Genomic DNA, 22,620 nt, shown 5'->3' with positions numbered 1-22,620 from the left:
TATATTATACAGGAAATAGCTTAAATGAAAAAAAAGAAAAAATTGGACGCTTTTATTGAAATAACATCCCGATTTAATGTTGGCTGCAGTAAGTACAGCATTGTAAAAGTTATTTTCCTGCTTTTATCAACTCCGGTCACTTGAACTAAGTGACAAGAAGTCTTGAAAAGCTTCCGTTTCACTGTAATGTACATTTGTACTTATTATATAGCAATGACAGAATTTAGATTGTACTTAAAACTAAAATGCCCTTTCTCGTCCAGCCGATCAGAATATAAGCTCCTACCAACTGCTGTAAGGCATCCAAATTACTCTTGAAAGCAGCCCAGTATAAGGGGTTAAAAGTGTGGACTCTAGAGTCAGACTGTGTGGGTTCAAATCCCTGCTCTACTGCCGGGTAATTACATGACCTCAGGCAAACTGGTAAGCCTTGATCTCTTCATCTGTAGAATAGGGTTAATAACAGTACCTCTATCATAGAGCTGTTGTGAGAACTAAGGAATTCATTTATGTCATTGAGTATAGTGTCTAGTATCTCAAATTCCCAATAAATGTTAGCAGTGGCTGTTACTATCATTATCATTGCTTAGTGCCAAGAGATCTACACGTGGCAAATAAATTATGTGATCTTGATAACTACAGTGGAACCACTGTTTAAATATCGGTAGAAATGTGTTCTCTCACAGTTCTGGAGGTTAGAAGTCTGAAATTAGACTGAAAAGTCTGAAAGTATCAACAGGGAAGCACTCCATCTGGAGGCTCTAGAGGAGAAATCTTTCTTGCCTCCTCTAGCTTCTGGTAGCTATCAGCATTCCTTGGCTTATGACATAACTGCAATCTATGCAGCCATCACATGGCCTTCTCTTCTTTTTCTGTGTCTTTTAAGGACACTTATCATTGGATTGAGGGCCACTGGGTTAATCCGGAATGATCTTATCTCCAACTCGTTAACTTGATTATGTCTGCAAAGACCTTATTTCAAAATTAGGTCAAATTCACAGGTTCTAGGGGTTATGACAAAGACATTGACCCACTACATTGGGTAAAATACCTTTAGTTTCATTTCCTTTGCCTTCATCAACACTTAGAGTGATACATCCAGGGAAAGGGTTTGTCTCTTCAGGCTACTATAACAAAATGCTACAGACTGGGTAGCCTATGAACAACAGAAATTTATTCCTTCCATTTCGGGAAGCCGGGAAGTCCAAGATCAAGGCACTGGCAGATTCAGAGTCTAGTGAGGGCCTGCTTTCTGGTTCATAGACGGTGGCTTCTTGCCATGTCCCCACATGGCAGAAGGGGCAAGCTAGCTCTCTGTGATCTCTTTTATAAGGGCACTAATCTTGTTTATGAGGGATCCACCCTTATGACCTAATCACCTCCTTAAATACCATCATGTTGGGGATTAGGATTTCAACATATGAATTAGGGGTGGGGTGGGGTGGGGGGACACAGTCAATCTATAGAAGAATTGTATCTTTTTGTCTCAGATTATATACCATATCAAAGACATGATCTCATCAAAATTGTGAAAGTAGCAAAGTTTACCTTCAGTAGCCTATAACCTCTCCCTTGGCTCCTGCCTTCCCTTATGTGGCTCTTCTGTCCTTGTTCCTCTCCTCTACACATAGCACCCTCATTCTGCCTAGGACACCCAGCTGCCACTGCCTTCCTTACCCTGAGCAGTATGTCAAACTCAAGACTTCTTTTTTTCCTTGCAAATTCCCAATTATCTTATTACCATTTATTTTAACAATGCTTTGTTAGTACAGTCTCCTAAAAATCTGGTAAGGAAAATAATATTGGCCTTATAATTAAAATTTGTGAGAAAACTGGCACACTGGCTAAGGGTTCTTTTCACTAGACCATTCAGTGGTTTTGAGCTCCATTTTTGGCAACAGAAACTTCCAGTGAAATCTTCAGAGCCCCAATAAACAAAACAGATAACAATGGAGCCGCTCATCTGGGCATGGAGATATCTGAATTGTAATGGGATAATATCTTAGTTGTTGAGATTTCAGGCACTAGCTGAAAAAGACTAGCTGTTCTTTGACTCCAGAATCAATATATTTAACCCATTTCTAATAACACTGAACAGATAGGACCATCTCAACCTATAATCTGTAATTATGTGCTAGTGCTTTAAAGTTCTGATTAGTAATTTCAAGTGATAAGCAAACCAGGGAACTTTATTGTAATTTATTGGGAAGAGTAAGATTTTCAGCTTGGAGACTATTCAACTTTAGATTTATTCTGACACCTCAGAAGTTTACTAAGTTATAGTTTCAGTGGGTTTTTTTTTCCATCAGTAAAAGGTTACAGAATATATATATATATATATAGTTAAGATAGAATGCAGAAAAACTTATTTCCCTCTAGTTCCAATGCAGATGGTCTATCATTTCATTCTCTCTTGTAAATGCCCTAAAACCCCCTGCCCTATTGAGCCTTCCTGGCAAAACTCAAGCAATGAATGGTATCACTTGTTAGCCTTGTCCCTGTTTGTACCCAGCAGCCAAGCTCTGTTGGAGAAAAATCACAGCTTGAGTAGATTGGTACCAAGAAAAATTCATGATCACCAACCTCACCTGGATCCTCAACAATAATACTGCCCAGCAATACTTTTCTCAAACTGTCAACTTCCTCACTGTCCAGTATTCTCAATGGATGACCTTGCCTCCTGCTTCACAGAGAAAATAACCATTACACAAGAACTCTCTCAATTTCCTACCATCAAATCTTCAATAAGATTGTATCTGCACTGATGCCCTCTTTCTTCCTCCTGTTGAAGGTCAGTCCCTCTTCCTCTGCTCAAGATCCCACCCCGCTTCCACTTTCCCTCACATATAAATTTAACTCCAAGTTTGTACTAGAACTTTTCAAGAGCTTTTAAACATGACCTTGTCGCTCCTACTTGCAAAGAATTTTCTTTTGGAATCCCACACTCTCTGCTAGCTTGCCAATCATCTCTTCCCTCCCTTTTATGATTCAGCTTCACTTTTCAACTTCCTCCCATTCATACTTTCTTTTCATTTTGAAACAGTCACAAGATTACAGAAAATTTTGAGTAAAGAATTTAAGAAATTTCCCCTGGAACAGGTATGATTAAGTTGTCGACCCATTTCCCCCAAATCCTTTATCATATACTTCCTAAAAACAAGGGTATTCTTCTACATAACCACAATACAGCTATCAAAATAAGGAAATAAACATTCAGACACTATTATCATCTAATGTTCAGACCCCATTCACAGTTGTCCCAGTAATGTCCCTTACAGCAAAATCAAGCATTGTATTTTAGTTGTCATGTCTCTTTATTCTTCTTCAGCTTGGAACAGTGCCTCAGTCTTTCCTTCACTCTCGTAACTAACATTCATGAAGATTGTACACCAGTTATTTTGTAGAATGATTCTCAATTTTAGGTTTTCTGGTATTTTCTCATAATAAGATTTAGGTTATTTATCTTTGGCAAGAATCACAGAATTAAGACTGTGTTCTTCTGATGTATCCCATCAGGTGGTGTCCGCTATTGATTTGTCCCACCACCAGCAGTTAACTTTGAATACTTAATCAGATGGTCTCTGCAGGGCTTCTCAACTGTACTCTCCTCCTCTTCACTTGTAATTAACAAGCGTTTTGTAGGTAGGTACTTTGAAGCTCGTGTCAATATTCCATTACTTATCAAGCTTCCAATTTCTTCATTCATTTATTTATATCTGTTTGAACTCATGGTTTCCCATATAATTCAGTGGATTGTATTTGTTGCTATTTGCATTTATTTTGATACTCAAATTGTTTTGTTTTGGCCAGTGATAACCCCTTCAAGCTGGCTTTTCTGTCCTTTTGACATATCCTTATCATTCTTTGAGCACTTCATTACTTTCTGGAGCAATAAGATGTTCCAGTCTCACTTTGTACTTTCCCTGTTCTGTCCCTGGAATCAGGCTTTCTACAAGGTGCTTCCTTCCTTTTGGTGTAATACTATTCTGGGTATGTTCATTGCTTTAAGGATATTGCTGTTCCCTGGCCCTCACAGTGAACAGGGCTAGAGAATATACACATATATTTACAAGCAGAATATACTTATTTGTATCTATATTACTTCAGCTGTCTATCTAGCTGTAAAAAACTGTGAATTTCCGTTAATACCTCCAATTCCAGTCCAACACCACAGGGTTAATTCTAGTTTTCTCCCTTTTCATAGTTGTAACTCTCTTCTCTGACAGAGCTTAGCCTTAATTCCCTTATCCTTAATATATGGGCTCTTAATATATCTTAATACATGTACTTAATATATATCATTCATTAATCAATTTGATTCAGATTTCTACCCCCATCACTCCACCAAAACAGCTGTCACCCAAATTACCAGTGATCATCATTTTGCTAAATACAATGAGCACTTTAAATCTTCATCTTACTTGACTTTTAGTAGCATTTGCCATAGCTAACTGCTCCGTATTTATGGAAAATTCTTCCACTGGTTTCTATGATACTACATTTTTCTGATTTTCTTCTTACATCTAGGGCAAATCCTTCTCACTCTCCTTTGCTGGATCTTCCTCTTCTAATTGACCTTTAAATGTTAAAGTTCCTCAGTCTCAGGTTCCATTCATTTCTCATCTTAGTCTACATTCACTCCCTTGGCTTCAATTACCATTTTTACTTGTGACTCCCAAATTCAATCTCTACTTCTAACCTCTATTAATTCCAGGCCCATAGATTCATCTGCCTACTTGATATCTTTACCTGGATTCCTTACAGGCACCTCAAGTTAACATGTATAATGCAGAACTCATGATCTTCTCCCCTAAAACTTGCTCTTCCTCCATTATTCCCTATAGTGATAGAAATAGCATAACTACCCATACTGTTGCCCATGCCAGATTTAGACATCATTCATAGTACCTCCATATCCTTTACCCCTGTTTTATCTAATCAATCACCAAGTCTCATTGCTTCCACTAAAATATTTGGAATACATCCATTTCTTTCTGTCTCCATTGCATCTTAGCCCTAGTACCCACTGTTGCTCACCTGGACTCCTGTAACAGTCATCTAAATGACATCCTTGAACCTCCTCTACTTCCTTCCACCCCATTCTCTACACTGTATCCAAAGAGACCTTTCTAATACAAATCTGATTTTTGTCTCTTTCTTACTACCTTTCAATACGTTCCCACTGCTACAATCCAAAGTTTTTAGCAAAGCTTACAAGGCCCTGAATTCTCTGACCTCTGTCTTTTCTCCAGTCTCATCTCACACCATTCTGCTCCTCTCTCTTACTCCGCTGTGAACACATATTATCCATTTTATCTCCCCCATCTCCATACGCATATACCTATGCATCCTATAAATTTCAGCTTAAATAGCAATGCCTGAATGAGGTCAAAATCCTGACACCCTCTAATTAAATTAGGTCCCCTTTTTATATTCTTTCACTGCATTTTGTATTGTCTGTCCTGCCATGTACTTATCATAGCCTGCAACTACATAGTTCTTTGAATATTTATGCAGTACGTTTTATGCTCATGAAGGCAGAGTCCATATCTGTCTGTTGTTTTTCCACCAATTAGCACAATGCTTAATTTGCGATGCACATTCAACAAATATTTATGAGATGGATGAATGGATGGAAAGTTGAAAGGAAGTTAAAAAAGGAAGGAATCCTGATCCTCACAATGACAAATATTTCAGTAAAGATTTCAGTCAAACATTTACATATATCCAAATAGTCACATATTTTAGGTTTATATAAGTAAAGGCAAACTATTTTTCTCTTTTAAGTCAGGAATAAGATCCAACGTGATTGGCTGGCTTCTAATCATTTCACTTTGTGTCGTTCAGAAATCACTTTGTGATTTTGAAACCTTTTCTTAACTCAGTTGCTCAAAAATGAAATTGGATTGTATCCTGGACACAGCAGGCAGGTAATTTAAAGAACCCATGAACATTGTTGAAATTATCATGCAAGCTTATTAAATGCAATGTATATTTAAATTGAAAAAACTTTCTTTATTAAAACTAGATAGGTGAATTTTTACAGCTTCCAGCACTAAAATATATTAGATTTGAGAGTCAGGTTAGATTAATTTCTAATCTTTATGGAAATCATTTTTATTAAAAAGTGGAAAGTTAAGAATTTGACAGTTACAGGGTTGGATAACTCTAAAAGGGTCATCATTTAAATATGCAGGGAAAGTAAAATCAGAGTGCTTTCATGATAAAGATGATTTGTTTATTTTATATACTCATTTTAAAAAGCTTTTTTAATATTTAGCCTTGTTAAGGAAAATCTGAAATGTGGTAGAATATATTAGAAACTAAACAAGAGTTTTGACTTTCATTTCTTTTTATGAGCCAACCAAATAAATCTCAGCCTGGACTTAGATGCTAAAATGAAAAAGATTAAAGGGTTATTTTCACTTATAATGTAAGTGATCAAAATATTTGTTTTTTATTTGAGAATACATTCTGTAATTTTCAAGTTAGCTAATATTTTCTACTTTTATAAAAGAATCTTTTACATAATTGTTACTTACTTGCCAATCATTTATATTTCATATTATTTCCATTTAAAGGACACTGGTTTCTGGGGATAATTGATTCAGAGGTACATAAAAACATTGCTTTCCCAAGGAGGTGGCTGACAGTAGAGTGGAGAGAAGCCACCTTTCTCCTTTGAATTTGGATTACTCTTGGTGTTCTTAAAAGTTGGAAACCAAACCTCGAACTAATACACCACTTTCCTCCCCCAAAAGAGCAAGAGCATTTGTCTAGTGTGTTTATTGGTAGTTAGCAAGTGACTGGGAGGTTGTAACTTGTGAAAACTGACTTTTGAAGTCTTTTGAAGGAAGACTTAACTATCTACACATTCTAAGCCTTTAAAATCAATGATAGTATAGAATGAAGTCCTCAATAAATGAAGATAAGAATGAACATAGAGATTCAGGTGTTTATTTTTGAGTATCTACCAGAGAAATGTAGTGGCTCATAGCCACTAGTTGCCTCTTACTACCTTGACTTATTGTTAATATCAGCCAAGTGCGTAAGAATTAACACTCTCCCCTTTCCTGCCTTCTTATTGCATCCACAACAGCACTTCGTATGGAGCTTTCAATGTGCCACCTTAGTAAATATCTATCATTCTGCATCTTCTGCATTTTAAAATTCAGCACATCCAAAAACCAAACACAATGCTCATCCTGATCAATCACTGCCTTTTCCAGACCTGCTGATTTCCCTCAACATTGCCAACATTTTTCTAGTCATCCAGACTGAGAATTTCAGATACTTTTATGTTTATCAGTAATTGTTGCACTAAACATATATTAAAGTCCTATTATACCCTGAGCTATATGGGGTAAATAAATGCTTATTAAATGAACTAATGAAATAATTCCACACATATTTATTGAGTGCTTAACATATGTTAGGAAAAGATTGAGACTTAGCTACTGCTTGCATCACACTATAATATAGTAGGGAGAATAATGCATATATATACAAAGCTACAGTAACAGATTATACACAGTAACAGCCAAACAGATGTATAAACAAAGTTCTGTGGGAGTACAGAAGAAGGCGATGGCATCCCTGCCTTAGAGCATCATGGGCCATATGGACTGTTGCCTGAAGAAGGTGTCACTCAAGCTGCAAGTTGAAGGATCATTTGGGTAGATAGAGATAGGTTGTGGGAAGGGCATTGAGGAAAGAAGGGAAACCTATTTTTGATACTGTAAATATTTTTTAAAACTTCATATAAATTCTTGAGGGGTTTATTGATCTTGTATCTATCCTACAACTTTGCTAAAGCCACTTATTTTCTCTAGTTTTATTTTAAGATTTCTTAAGATTTTCTTTACAATCGTGTCATCTGTGAAAAAAAGGCAGAATTACTTAAAAAAAGAAAGAAAAGAAAGAAAGAGAGAAAGAGAGGGAGAAAGAGAGAAAAAGAAAGGAAGGAAAGAAGGAAGGAAGGAAGGAAGGGAAAACATGATGTAACTCCAGATGCATAAGAAGGAAGGTGATTCCAGAGCAGAGCTAGTAGCGAAATCAGAGTAAAAGAACTGGATTATGAGTAGAAATTAAAAAGTAGGTTATAAACATTTTGAATTTAAGGTTCTGGAGGCCCAGCCAGGTAGAAATAGATAACATGATATTTGTGAAATTGAAAGTAATTCAAGGACTTGAACTTTGTCAAAAAACAGCCATGTTAATATACTACCTACCCATAGCTTTCCTACAGTACAGTACAAACTCACTGGAATGTTGATATTGTGGGACAAGGATAGACATGAAGTCAAATTCCATTATTAATTCCTGGAAGAGTGAATATGGCAGCTTTTAGGAAACATACAAAATATATCTCTTAAAGTTTAGATGACACTAATAACCATATAGCCTTTTAAACATTTTAGTGATTGCCATAGAGTAAAATAATAAATTAAAAAACTAAATGTATGAAATGGCACTAACTTGTGCATTCAAATGGCATACAAGGACATTTATATGCCTTTGTCTTCATCTTTCAGAGGATTTTGTTGACTCTGAAGTCTACATTTGGTTTCTCCTTGTCATATTTATTTATAGGGGTAAAAATAAACTGTAGGTACATGGTCCGCTGGGCAATGATGGCAGCTTTATAAATATGTATGCAGCCCTTCCCCAGGTCTTTGACAGAAAGCGGTTTTCCATGCCTCTGTAATGCCCTGAACACACCTTCTGCATTAAGACTGCAGGAGGAGCCTACCTACCACAGTTGCAGAGATTGCCTAATGACTGCTACCACTGTCTCCCTTGTGAACCCTGATTAGACTTCATTTTCTAAATCCAGAGAGCTCTTAGCAAGAGTGTTGAATAGAGGGAGAAAACAACCCTGTAAGCTCTTTTTCATTCAGAGTAAATTTGCCAGTCTGCACGAAGTGTCCTTCCAGCAAACAGCTTTGGCTTCACCACTGAAGTATGCTATTAGATGCATTTTCAAGCCTGAATGTGTCTTTGAAGATCTCTCAGTCCATCGTTTGTAGAGCTTCAGGGAACATAGACCTTTCTATGCTGACTTGGGAGGCTTATTGCCTCAGAAAAACACCAAGCAGGAGTTTGAGATGTGCCTCAAGGGGCACATTTTGGGGAGAAGTAATGTCAAATTTTTTTAAAGAAGGAAAAAGAGGTCTAATATCAGTCAGAGAAAGAAAAGAATGTTCTCCTTAGTGCAATTTTAATATTATGTCAGATCATGCCAAAAAGAATGCTAAGCTTTATCTATAAAGAACAGCTTTCTACCTTACCAATAAATACTTCTTAAGTAGCCACTCTGAGCCAGGATGTAAAAATAATTGTTTCAGTAGAAGTTGTATATAGTTTAATAAGTGGGAGCACTGTTTTATTGAAGCCAAGGATATGAGTTTGATTCTTTCATGAACCATCAGGCTTGCCCTTTTAGGTGGTCACTGACTGCAAAAAGGTAGCAATGATGTTAAGAAAGTCTAAGCACAAAGCTGTGGATAGCCCAACACAAGCTTTCCTACAGCTCAGCAGTCAGTTCAGAGTGCATGGCCTGCTGCTAATGATACATCAGGAGTTTCCAAAGTTAATATTTTCTCCTTAAGGGTGATCATTTTACCCTGACAATCTGGTACCTATTGGGTCAAGTGAAAAAGATTTGTGAGGCAGGTGTCTAGATTTCAACGTTCTTTGCCAATTGGGGATAGTATTGGATAGACGAATGTGTTGGGTTCATAATCAAAGGATTAAGACAGTTTTGCGTTCTGTAGCCATGAATGAGTAGAAGTTCATCTCAGCCTCAGTGCTTCCAGCCTCTGATCACAGAGCTAAAGCAAAATATGATCTCTAGAGTTACAGGAGAATATTTCATTTGGCCGAAAAGGAAACAGGATTTATTCCAAACAAAATATTCTAGATATTGAAGAAAGCCAGCTGACAATTTTATTGAATTCAAAAGTTGTAAGCCAGGCATGATATTTTTCTGTCTTGTCAGTATGGTTTTTCGGATTTACCAAAGAACAGTTCACCATTTTATAAAGGAAATCTAAGGCCATGTGATAACCATAATACATGAAACATTAAGCTGAAAGTCCATTCAACTCGATCTTCAAATTCCTAGATTCCTTCAGATTTTTGTTTTTATCCATCAAGAATTTAAAACTCATCTAGAGAGTTTTATTTGCAAATATTAACTGCTATACATAAAAATATATAAAAAACTAATTTCTTCTGTGTAGCACAGGGAACTATATTCAGTATCTTGTAATAACCTTTAATGAAAAAGAATATGAAAACAAACATATGTTTATATATGCATGACCGGGATATTATGCTGTACACCAGAAACTGACACATTGTAACCTACTATACTTCAATTAAAAAAAGGAGTTTTATAGGAATGTGTTGCTGTTACTGCTGCTTGTATGTTGCTATTTGTATGGAAAGAACTGGCTGGTGTGTTGTATCATTTTGTAGTCTCTTCAGTCAAACTGTTGTTCAAATGTAAGATAGTTTTAAGATTACTAAAATATATTGAAATTCATTGTAACACTGGAGCTGAGAAAAAAAATGTTATGCTTATGTCATAGGTTTTCAGTGTCAAAATGAGAGATACACTATTATACCTCAAAAACAGAAAATGTGATACATAGCCCACGGTGAAACCAAATCTTTGTCATAGCAAGGTACTTGTAAAGATCACTTGGAGGTGGTATTGAGTTTAACTCTGTGCTATAAAGTAGATACATTATCAACTAATATTTCCCCAGTTGCTTTTCGGAGAAACAGAAACCCAGAAAGTGTATGTGTGCACGTGAATGTGCTTCCCTGCATGTATGCGTGCCGAAGCTTGTGTTCTATAAAACTAACAGTTACTGATACTAGTCCCACTCTTCAGCAGAACATCTGCCACTGAGGAACGGAAGGAGCTGAAAGTAGTCAAATGAAAATGATTCACGTATTTTAAAAACCAGTACCGAGTACACCGACTTTTATTCTTAATAATATTTTTTATTCTTGGCTGCTGCTGGATTTTCATGAAGAGCCGGGTATTCACTGCAAAAACTTTTCTAGCCCTTAAGCTGCTGACTTAGCGCTGCTCACAGTTTACCAAATCATCTTACATCTTTTCCTTACTCTTATTTCCCACATTAATCAGATACAACAATGAGAAAATCCTCATTTCCCCAACAAAAATTGTATTATAGTCTATCACAGAGAAGATACCTCTCGTCTTCTGAGCGGAAGAACCTCTATCTACTCAGGTTCATTGACTCCCAATTCCTGATTTTCCTTATGCTCTCAGCCTGATTTCCTTTGATCTTTAACTGATTCTACTGGATACTGAACAAGTAGCCATGTAATACTTTGTTAATTTTCACAAATTTTTACATCAAAGATGTCCTTTCCTTGTTTGGGATAGCATATTGTATTATTGAAAATGTTACATAAATATGTATCTTAGGACCTCACTGATGATCCAGGTTGTCTAAAATTTGGCATAGCCAAAGTGCCAAGAATAACAGAATTTGCTTTACTGGGAACTTTTGTTTAAGAGGTAAATCTGAGAGAAATGGTTCTGAGGGAGGCACTGAAGGATTTACTGTTTAATCAAATTGCTCTTTGTCAGCATGCAACAAAGAAGTGTTTCAGTGTATCCTAGTTCAATTTATTCGACTGTTGCTCATTGTTGACATGCATAAAGAAACTTATTAAAAATGAAATGTCTCAATAGAACTTTAAAGTGTCTGCCTATATTTTTCATGTTCTTTTCCAATACATTTCCACAAAAGAATGTTTATATTTTAGCATTCGTTTGTCATATTTTGTAGCCTGTAACGTTAATGTATTTTCAACCAGATAGAAAATATTACACATAGAACTATTCATGAGACACATATATTAGAGCAAATATCATTTCTATCATGTTTATAAATAATACAATTGCCAGCATCTGTTTTCTGTTAGTCCTTCCCCCCACACCCATCCCACTGCTGATCCTAAAAAGATTGGGATTGAAAAACATCTTAGAATCAGTCCAGAAACTCCGTTTGGAACTGGATGCAATTGCAGAAATGTTGATGCAGTTCAAAATGAGGAATACTTCTTGTTGAAGAGCTGCTTCTCCATGTGTAGTAATTTATTTCTTAGAGGATTCCCTTCTCATGCGGATATTGCTTCCCACCTGGATACTTGCGGTGCTGAAATTGTCAATCAGATTAGTGGTTGTGGCTTCTGTCTGTGGGGGGCTTTGTGCTGAGGTTAAGTCACATCTCCACTGATTTATTCAACAGAGCAGTCCCTAAAGACAGTCATTTCTTATCTATTCTTTTATTTATTTTCTTTTGGAAATTATTATTGAATATTTCAAACCTATAAAATTACATAATCAACAACCATAAACCCACAAATTGGCTTTAAAAATTAACAAATACAAATGAAGTCCCTATGTATCCTTTGATGGTTCCAGTCCTCTTCCTTCCCAGCAGTGGAAGCCACTGTCCTAAATTTAATCATTCTTGTACATATTTCTAAGCTTTTGCAAATATGTATATACCCATAAAATATATTGTTCTGCGGGTGTTTAAATTTCATATAAATAACTTGCTTTCTCCCATTATCATTATGTTTGTAAGATTTATCAGTTTTGAGGCATATGCCTCTACTTCATTCAACTTAACTTCTGTGTTTTTTTGCACTATATGAATACACCAAAATTTATATATCCATTTTCCTATTGATGTACATTTAGATTGGACACACACAAACACATATCAATGAATACACTTTTTCAAAATATTCTTGGGTATTATTAGTCTTTTCTGTTTCACATGGATTTTAGAATCATGTTTTCAAGCTCAGTGAAAAAGGTTGTTGGATTATTGACTGGAATTACATTAAATTTACAGAACTGGTAGAGGAAAATTGACATCCTAATGATATTGAGGCTTGTGAGTCATGAACATAGTATATCTCTCCATTGCTTTGGTTTTTGTATGTGTTCCTCAATTCAAAAAGTTTTAAATTCTTATATGAAAGAATGTTGAATTTTTTGCTAGATTTGTTATTAATATGAATGAGATCTTTTTAAAAAAAAAAAGTACATGTTCTAATTTGGCTGTCCCTGATATGTAGGCATACTGCTGATTTTTTTCTGTTAATCTTGTATCCAGTAATTTTGCTATCCTCTCTTCCTGTTTCCATAGTTTACCTATATGTTTAATTTTGTGTCTTCCTTTCCAGGCATTACACATTTTATATTTTTAGCTGCCTTATTGTGTTAGCTAAGATCTCCAGTACAACACTGAATTAGAAGCAGTAGTTAATTGTAGTACTTCTGACTTTAAGGAGAATATATGTACTATTTTATTACTAACTATGATGCTTACTTTAGGATTTTGGTAAATCATATTTATCATATTTGGTAAATTCCCTTCTAATTCTGTTTTGCTAAGAGATTCCATCATAAATAGGAACTATGATATAAATATATAATATTTATATAATGCTCTTCCTGTATGTAAGATGATAATTTTTCTTTAATCCGTTGTGAAAAAAGATTACAGTGAAATTGATTCATTCAGTAGTGACTTTCATTAATAGATTTTCACAAGTTAAACCATCCTAGCATTCATGCCTACTTGGTTGTAATTTTCTATATTTGTGTGTGTGTGCATGTGTGTGTGTGTTTGTGTGCATTGCTGGTCTGATTTCCAAATCTTTTACTAGAGATTTTTGCAACTATGTTTATAAGTGAGATTGTCCTACAAAAAAGCCCCTTCTTTTCTTACCCTATTTTGGAACTAGATTAAAGAGGTTTCATAAAATGATTCAGGAAGACTTCTCTCTTTTCCTGTTCTCTGGTGTAACTTAAAACAGAGATTATCTGTCTCTTGGAACTTTGACAAAATGCACCTGTAAAACCATCTGGGCTGTTTTCAGTGTCTTTAAGGTATATTCAGGCTTTCTATTTATTCCCAAATCCATTTGTTTCTTGAAAAATATCTACTTCATCTAAGGTTTCAGACTTACTGGCATAAAGTTGTTCATAGGACTCTCTCGTTTTTCTGTTTTAATCTTTAATGTTTATTTGTATCACTTCTTTTCTTTTCTTCTTGTTCTACCATGCCAGAGCTTTCTCTAATTTACTGTTCATGTAAAAAACACAGATATTGGTTTTGTTCATCTTCTCTATTGTTTCTTTTTTTCTCATTTCATTAACTTTAGATCTTTTATTGTTTCCTCCCTTCTACTTATATGTAGTCTTTTTCCTAAATCTCAAGTTGGATGATTTGTTCATTAATTTTCAATTGTTCTTCTTTTCTATTAAATGTATGAAAGGCTGTAAATTTCCTCTAAGTTACTGTCTAAGCTGCATCCCACAAGTTTTTATAAATAGTATTTAGTTCCTAATTTCCAATATTCCAATGTAATTCATGAATTATTTTCAAGTATGTTTTTAAGGAACTCTTTTTTGTGTTTTGCTTTTTGTTTATTGATTTCTAATTTCAGTGCATTTTGCTGAAACAGCATGATCTGTGCTGTGTAGAATCTTTGCCATTTGTTGAACTTTTATTTGTCAGTTTTCTGGGTGTTTTGTGTGTTCTCAAAAAGATTATGTGTTGTGTAATCATAGCTTTGGTATTCTGTATATGTCCATTAAATTAGAGTTGTTGATTGTACTATTCAAATTTTCTACATTATCACTAATTTTTTACCTTCTCATTCCTGATTGTGAAATTTTCAATTTGTCTTATTATAATATGTTGGGTTTTGCTTTATATATCTTGAAGCTATACTTTCTTACAGGGTCTGGATTGTTACATCTTCTTGGTGAATTAATTTTTTATCATATGATGACTATCCATAAAATGCTTTACACCTTGAAATCTTTTTCATTTGTTAATATTATATTTATACCAAGTTTTTCTTGGTCACTACAATGCCTTTTTTTCTCTTATTGCTAACTTTTCTGTATTAGTGTATTTCATCACATCTCTTATTAACAGAAAGAACGTAACTAGGTTTTCTTTTTCACTCAATTCCAGAGTCTCTCTTAAATTGCAAGTTCAATTTGTTTTTATTTACTGGGGTTACTGACATGTTTAGATATATATCCTATAATCTTCTTTTGTGTCTCCTATTTACATTATTTTTTCACTGACTTTTGCCCTTTTGCTGCCTTTTCTTTGATTTGACTGGGTTATCTTCATTCTTTTCCTCCTTTTCTGATTAGGAAATTGTATTTCTGTTTTCTATTCTTTTGATCATTATCTTTAATTTCTTAACATTTCATTAAAGTATAACACACAGAAAAAGACAAAAACCCTAAGTGTATAGCGTAGTGAACTATCCAAGTATGAAACACTTGCTTACCACTCTGAATGTATTCTATCACTGATAGCATGTTTTTTCTCTGTCTTTTGATAAAAAGAAGTTCTTAGTTTTGATATAGTCTTTTACCTTTATAGTTAGCATTTTTGTGTACAGTTTAAGAAATTTTCTTCTACTCTAAGATCATAAAATTGTTTTATTATGTTGTGTTCTACAAGCTTTGTCGTTTTGTGTTTTAGTACATCCATCTGGAATTGATTTTGTATATGAGGTGAATAAGGGATTAATTTTTTTTTCCTAATGGATATTCAATTTCCCAGAACCATTTAATTTAAAACAGTAGTCATTTCCCACTTGCCTACAGTGCCACCTTTACCATAAATCAAGTATCCTTATATGTGTGGATCTGTTTTAGGACTCTTACTCTCATTGGTCTATTTGCCATTGTACCAGGACCCACTGTCTAAATTAACATGGCTTTACAGTAAGTCTCGCTATCAGCTAGAGTACATCTTCTCCCCTTATTCTGCTTCTTTCTTTAACTGATCAAAATTCACACAAACATACAAGCACATACATGCACACAAAACTGTTAGACATTCATCAGGGTTGCATTGAATCTATAGAACAATTTGAGGGAAATTGGTATCTTTAATTTGGAGTTTTTCAGTTCATAAACATGTTACAGTTTTCCAGTTATCCAGGTCTTCTCTATTTTCTCTTGTAAAGTTTTATAGTTTTTCAGTGTAGATCTTGCAACTATTTTGTTAAATTTATTACTAGGTATATGATACTGTGCTGCTATTGTAAATTTTCTCATCGTTTACTATTGATATACAGAGAGAACTTTTGTATCTATATTAACCTAGTATCTAGAGATCTTGCTAAATTCACATGTTAATTCTAATAATTTATCTATATAGATTCTTTTTGTAGTCTGCACATGTACAGTCATACTTATCTGTGAATAATTATTATTTGATTCCTTTTTAATTTATATATATTTTTTCTTTTTCTTACATTATTGAACTGGCTAAGACCTCTAGAATTAGTATAGAAGTGATGGTCATAGACATCTTTTCTCAGTCTCAATAATAGAGAAAAAGATTTCAACATCTCACTATTAAAGATGATGTTTACTGTGGGGTTTTTGTAGCTAATTTTTATCAATTAAAGTTCCTTTTAGTCTTAGTTTGCTATAAGTTTTTATCATAAAGAAAAACTTTGGAGATGATCATGAGATTTTTCTTTTATTCTGTATATGTGATGAATTACAATGATTGATTTTCAAATTTTAAAGCAATCTTGCATTCTAGAATAAGCACAAATTGGTTATTATATTATTTCCTGTTATGTAATACTAGTTTTTCTATGTTAATATTTTGTTTAGGGGTTTTGCATCCATATTCATGAGTGAGATTGGCCTGTATTTTTTCTTATAATATCCTTGTCAGAATTTTATATCAAGGTTATGTTGACCTCATAAAGCACATTGTGAAGTGTTTCCTTGTTTTCTGTTCTTTGGAAAAGTTTATTCAAGACTGATCATTTTTCTTCCTTAAAAGTTTCATGTATTTACCAGTGAAATCATCTAAGATTGTATTTTTTTGTGTGGAGGGGGGAATTTTTTCATTCTTTATTAAGGTTCTTTATAGAAACTATTCAGTTTCCATTTTTTCTTGTGTTTCCTGTTAAAAGTTGTATTTTTCTAAGAATTTGTCCATTCCACTGGAAGTTTCAAATGTGTTGATGGGAAGTTGTTTGTTATATCCTCTTACGATGCGTTATGTCTGAAGGATTTGCGACAGTGTCATCCTTTTCATTCCTCATATTAGTTATTTGAGTTTTCTGTATTTTCTTATTGATCAGTCTCCATCAGGGGTTTATCAATTTTATTGGTCTATGCAAATCATCAAGCATTGGTTTGTTGATCCTTTCTATCATATGTTTGTTCCTATTTCATTAATTTCAGCTCTTATAATTATTATTTTCTTCCTTCTACCCTCTTTGAGTTTACTTTGCTCTTCTTTTTGTAATTTCTTAGAATGGATGCTTGGGTCTTTATTTTTCAGCTGGGTTTCCTTTCCACATTGTAAAATTTCTTATATACATGGACTGAGTTAACATTACACAAATTTTGCTATATGGTACCTTCATTTTCATTCATTTCAAAATATTTTCTCATTTCCATGATGATTTCTTCTTTGTTCTGCAGTTCATTCAGAAGTCAGTTTGTTAATTTCCAAATTATGTGGATTATATAATTATCTTTTGTTATCAATTTCAAGTTTAATTCCATAGTGGGTAGCAAACATACTATTTATGATTTCAATACTTTGAAAAATTTTGAGACTTTCTTTATAGCCCAGCATATGGTCCATATTTGTAAGTATTCCATGTGCACTTGAAATGTATGTGTATTTTGTAGTCCTTTAGTGCCATGTTCTACGTGTACCAATTAGATCAAATTTGTCATTTTTTTGCTCAGATATTCCATATGCTTTCTGAGTTGTTGTCTGCTTGTTCCATCAGTTCATAAGAAAGAAAGTCATTATAGTCTCTGACTATTACTGTGAATCTGTCTTTTTTTCTTTTTTTGCTTCTTCAATTTTGCTTCAGTATTTGGTTTGATGTTTGCTTTAGTATTGGAAATTTCTTAGCAATTATCTGGTCAAGTATTTTCTCTGTACCTATGAGACTGACAAAAGCTCTACCCAGCCTCTGAGCCTTCCAGCTGCATCTACCAGGATTGACAGGCACTTCTAGAGGAGAAGCATCCATAAATGTCAGGCTCACCTGTCTGGGTTTTTGTTTTCTCCTGGAACTTGGCCCAGTAATTCTTTACTATTTTGTGAACTCTAGTAACATCCAACAAAACTTTAAGTATATTTTGTCTAGACTTTCTGATTCTCATCAGAAGAGAAGAGTAAAAATTACTTAGGTCACAATCACTAGAAACAGAGCTCCACCTTTCTGAATAACACAAGCCTTTAGAAATATTGAGCACAGGGTACTCCATTGCCACACTATGATAAGGTAGTACTTTATTTTGATATTATTTTCTAACCCCCCAAATTTTTAATATAATAATTATTGTCATTGTTGTTATTATTGTTATATCATCAGTGCTTCCTTGCCATCTCTCTGGGCTCATGAATAGATTTATCACTCCCCATCTCATTGAAATTGCTGCTTTTCAAGGGTCCTTGCTTTCTGCAGGAGTTTCAGTCCAGCTCCACATCTTAACTGGGCCAAAGACCTCATCTCTTTTCCCTTTGTGGACATAAATACCCAAGCCCCTAGTCATTGCTGGATATAATAACCCCTCAGGGCTGCAAGAGAGTTGACTTACAGGCTTTTTTTTTTTTTTTTTTGCTATTAGCATCCTCTTGCTTCTGGCACTTAAAATTTCTCTTTATTCTGAGCTAAAGCATACCATTTTCAAAATTATTACAGTATATTCACCATTTCTAAGGATTTATATTGAGGTGGTTTAAGGATAGCCTAGTATGCCATGTTGCTGATACTGTTCATCTAGTCCTATTACTTTTCAGGAAATCATCAAAATGACATACTCCTGTATATCTAAAATTTATAGTTGTAAAAAGCAATATATGCAAAATATTTGCCTCTGATTGTTTGAATCAGCTGTCACTTGATTGACTTTGACCAATTTAACTCCCTCATCTTAGAAAGGCCCTTTCAGTTCAGCTTTTAGTGTCTTGAAGGAAGCCATTAATTGTAGCATAATTACAATATCAAGTTCACTACAGGAACTGAATTTTGAAATCCAGATTACCAATCAGAGATTCAGAATCAAGATATAGAGTATTGGTGCTAATTCAAAATTAACCTGCTTGAGCTGCCATTTATTAGGCCAAGCTCCCCCTTTTTGGAGGTATTTTCTGGCTCCTGGACACTTCTCACAACCTGGTGATCACACAGTTTTGTATTCACTCTTCCAGCCATTCCAATCTGGCTTTACAACTTTCTTTAAATCATGGAACACCTCAGGGCTCATTCCTTAGGGGATATCATCCAGTCTCATGCCTATATGCTAAATACTACCTATGTGCTAATGGTTGCCAATTTCATATCTCCAACCCTGGCCTGTCAAATTCATATAACTTACTGCTTAATTGACATCTTCATTTAACTATCTATATGTTATCTTAAAGTTTGTTTGTTTGATCATCCACCCTTACTCTTCCCTCATCCTTTCTCATTTTGTTAATGGCAGCATTAACCACTCATTTGTTTGAGCTAAAACTTTTTTTCTTTTATTTTTCCCTTTTTTCATTCCTATATCCACTCTTAAGGAACTTATATTGGTTCTACCTCCAAAATATATCTTAGATCTGTTCAACGGCCCTGTCAGGTATAAATATTATTACTTCCATTACACAAGCAGAGATTAAGAAAGCATGTTAGTAATTTGCCTAAGGGTACACAGCTTTTATGCAGAGGAATTCTTATTCCAAACTCACTACTCTTTCTATGACACTTTGGCCCTCAAAGAATACTTGTGAATGAATTAGTGAATATATTGATCCAGATAGTAATAAAATCCATAATCACAGCTTTATCAGAAGAATATTCTCACCTACTGAAAAATAACTCTGCTATTTACAGAGTAGAAACCTTTGTTACATATAAAGAGCTTTGTTACATGTAATATAGGATAATACTGATATCATCATATGTCAATACCTCTCAATATATAAACTCAGTTTCAGAATTTGAGATTATGAAAGATACACAACTTGGCTTCCAGAACATCCTCTTTTTCTTTCACGGATATGTGCCCAAATGTACCCAAAACCTATTGCATTCTTTCAGTAGGCTTTTATCCCCCTTGTGCTCACCCAGCAAAGGAATTTGATGAAGAAACAAGCTAGCCAAACATTTATTTTGACTTCTCTACTGTCATGATTTTATTACTGTTCAATGTTTCTCAACAAAAAGTCAAAGAGACAGAAGAGGGAAACTGGGCAGAGCTGGTAATACACGTTGATTATATTGGCTAAACATTGAATGGCATTTTGAGATGAGAAGACTGTGTATTTTAATCAACCAAGAGTCATTTTAAATGCTTAAAGGAAATGCAAATATTGTTAGTATGATCGGGGAAACCAGTTGATTATTGTCATTGGCAGCTTTACCTCTGGTATATTATGAGTTTTATTAGAAAGTTATCTTTCTCGTTCTAAAACCTGTCTTCCTGAATGAAATTAGGGCACTATTTTACTGTGTGTGTGTGTGTGTGTGTGTGTGTGTGTGTGTGTATTTTCCCCAGTGATTTCTTATAGCATCACAAAATCCCTGCAACATTATCTGTGATCTTAATGAATTTTTAGTGAAACCCACTTGACATTTGTTTGGCACTGACTTCATTTCTAAGTCTTGAATGCTATAATCATTTTGCAGACTTCTCAAAATCAATTTGATTTAGAGTTTATTTTATACATAGAGACATAACTACCTTTTTTAACAGAGTTCCTTGCACATTCACTCAGATGCTAGAGGTCTTTGTGACATTTTGTTTCTATATTTTAAATATAGGTATAGAGTGGGATTTTGGTAATTCTAATGTCTTTTTGAGAGAGTAGACTCTGGTTGTAATAAAATATGTAAATATATCTTCTTTGAATTCCCCACAGAGCTCTGTACCATGGAGTGTGGTAGCCATGGAGTCTGCTCAAGGGGAATTTGCCAGTGCGAAGAAGGTTGGGTAGGACCAACATGTGAAGAACGCTCTTGTCATTCTCACTGTGCTGAGCATGGCCAATGCAAAGATGGAAAATGTGAATGCAGCCCTGGATGGGAGGGCGACCACTGCACAATTGGTAAGTACCACCATACTTTGAACAAAGTAAATTGGATTAATTGAACAAGTAAAGCAGTCTAGCAAGTCAACCCCCAGGCTTCTTGTAGAAATTGAGGGGGGAAGAGAGAAGCAGGAGGAGGGTTGGCCGTAAGTTTGAAAGTTCCCTTAACTGGGAGGTCTCCTCTTTTGTTGATAATATCTTACTTATTTCTTGTGTCGTTTCCTTTCTCATCACCTCAGTATTCTTTATATTTTCTGCTTTCAAGTGCTTTGAGTTACTCAAATTATAGATGATACATTAGACTAAAGTGTAATTAGTGAGAGAAGTATTTTTGTTATAAAGGTAACATTCACTGCCCATTTTTCCTTTTGAAAAGTATAGGTTGTTTTGCTTGAAAACACATAGAGGCGATTTTATTAAATGAAACTCCTTTATCAGGGGCCATTCAATATCGTTAAGGGCTGCCTTTAATGCGTGTGAGGAGGACACTCCTGACCTACCCCAATAGAACATCTGTGTTGAATTATTTATTGGGTACTATAGAGAGTTTGTACCAAGGCATCCACTCTGTCTCATCCCTCATCACCAATTTCACTAATTTTCAGGATGCTGCCACGGACAACAGTGTGTGGGTGTGAGAGCCTATGTAATGATTAATCCATCATGTAGTCTTCACACTCTAAAAAACACTAATAATAGCAAAAGTTTCAATTATAAAATACTTCATTTTTCTGAAAAAAAAATCAAAAGCCCTTGACACATACATGTGTCTGCCATAGAGGTTTTCTGCATATACAGAGGGATAAGTATGATTCCCATTGTTCAGCTAAGGAAACTGGGTCATGGACTGTTTCAGTGGCATTCTGTGAGCACACAGAAAATTCATACAATGCAAAAACAAGTGTGGGCCTCTGGATACCCAATTCACTGTTTGTGGGCTTTTTTTCCCCAGTAGACTGCACTACAGCTTTCATTTTTAGGTGAAAGTATTTTGTTATAATGGTTGGAACCTGCCAAAGTAATGTGTAAGATATATAATATATATAACATATAATTTTAATAAACTGCATTACTACTCTACTAAAGGTACAGTAAGTCTTGTTCTGTGACTGTGGAAAATATTTAAGATTCATTAAAAAGGTGGTAAGGGGTGAGATTCAGATGCAGCTTAAGTAATTACATTCCTGCACTAGAGTAAGTTTATTGCCTTCACATAAGAGGATTTAAATATTGTGATGATTACCAAAGGTGGTTACTCCAGAACTCTCTTCTAAAGATATTACTAATAAGAAGTTCAAGCCACTGCTCTTTCATGAAAGTTATTACTGAAATGTAAAAATGCAGTTCTTATACTTTTAATGAAATATGACACTTTTTTCAGAAGCCTAATAGAGTTTCTTGCAGAAAAGCCATTAATATCTTTCCCACAGAAAATATTATTCACAAACTGCAC

General features: G+C 34.7%; 1 protein-coding gene across 1 annotated transcript in view; it reads left to right on the top strand.

Annotated features, from left to right (window-relative positions):
- TENM1 (teneurin transmembrane protein 1) overlaps positions 1-22,620 on the top strand; it is a 706,272-nt gene that overhangs the window by 514,969 nt on the left and 168,683 nt on the right. The window contains exon 15 of the mRNA XM_072956695.1: positions 21,000-21,185. Coding sequence (XP_072812796.1) covers positions 21,000-21,185 — 186 coding nt within the window. The remainder of the gene's footprint in view (positions 1-20,999; positions 21,186-22,620) is intronic.

The sequence above is a fragment of the Vicugna pacos genome, chromosome X (assembly GCF_048564905.1).
Source record: "Vicugna pacos chromosome X, VicPac4, whole genome shotgun sequence".
Lineage (NCBI taxonomy): Eukaryota > Metazoa > Chordata > Mammalia > Artiodactyla > Camelidae > Vicugna > Vicugna pacos.
The sequence above is the reverse complement of the archived record's forward strand: the minus strand, read 5'-3'. Positions and strand labels throughout refer to the sequence as shown.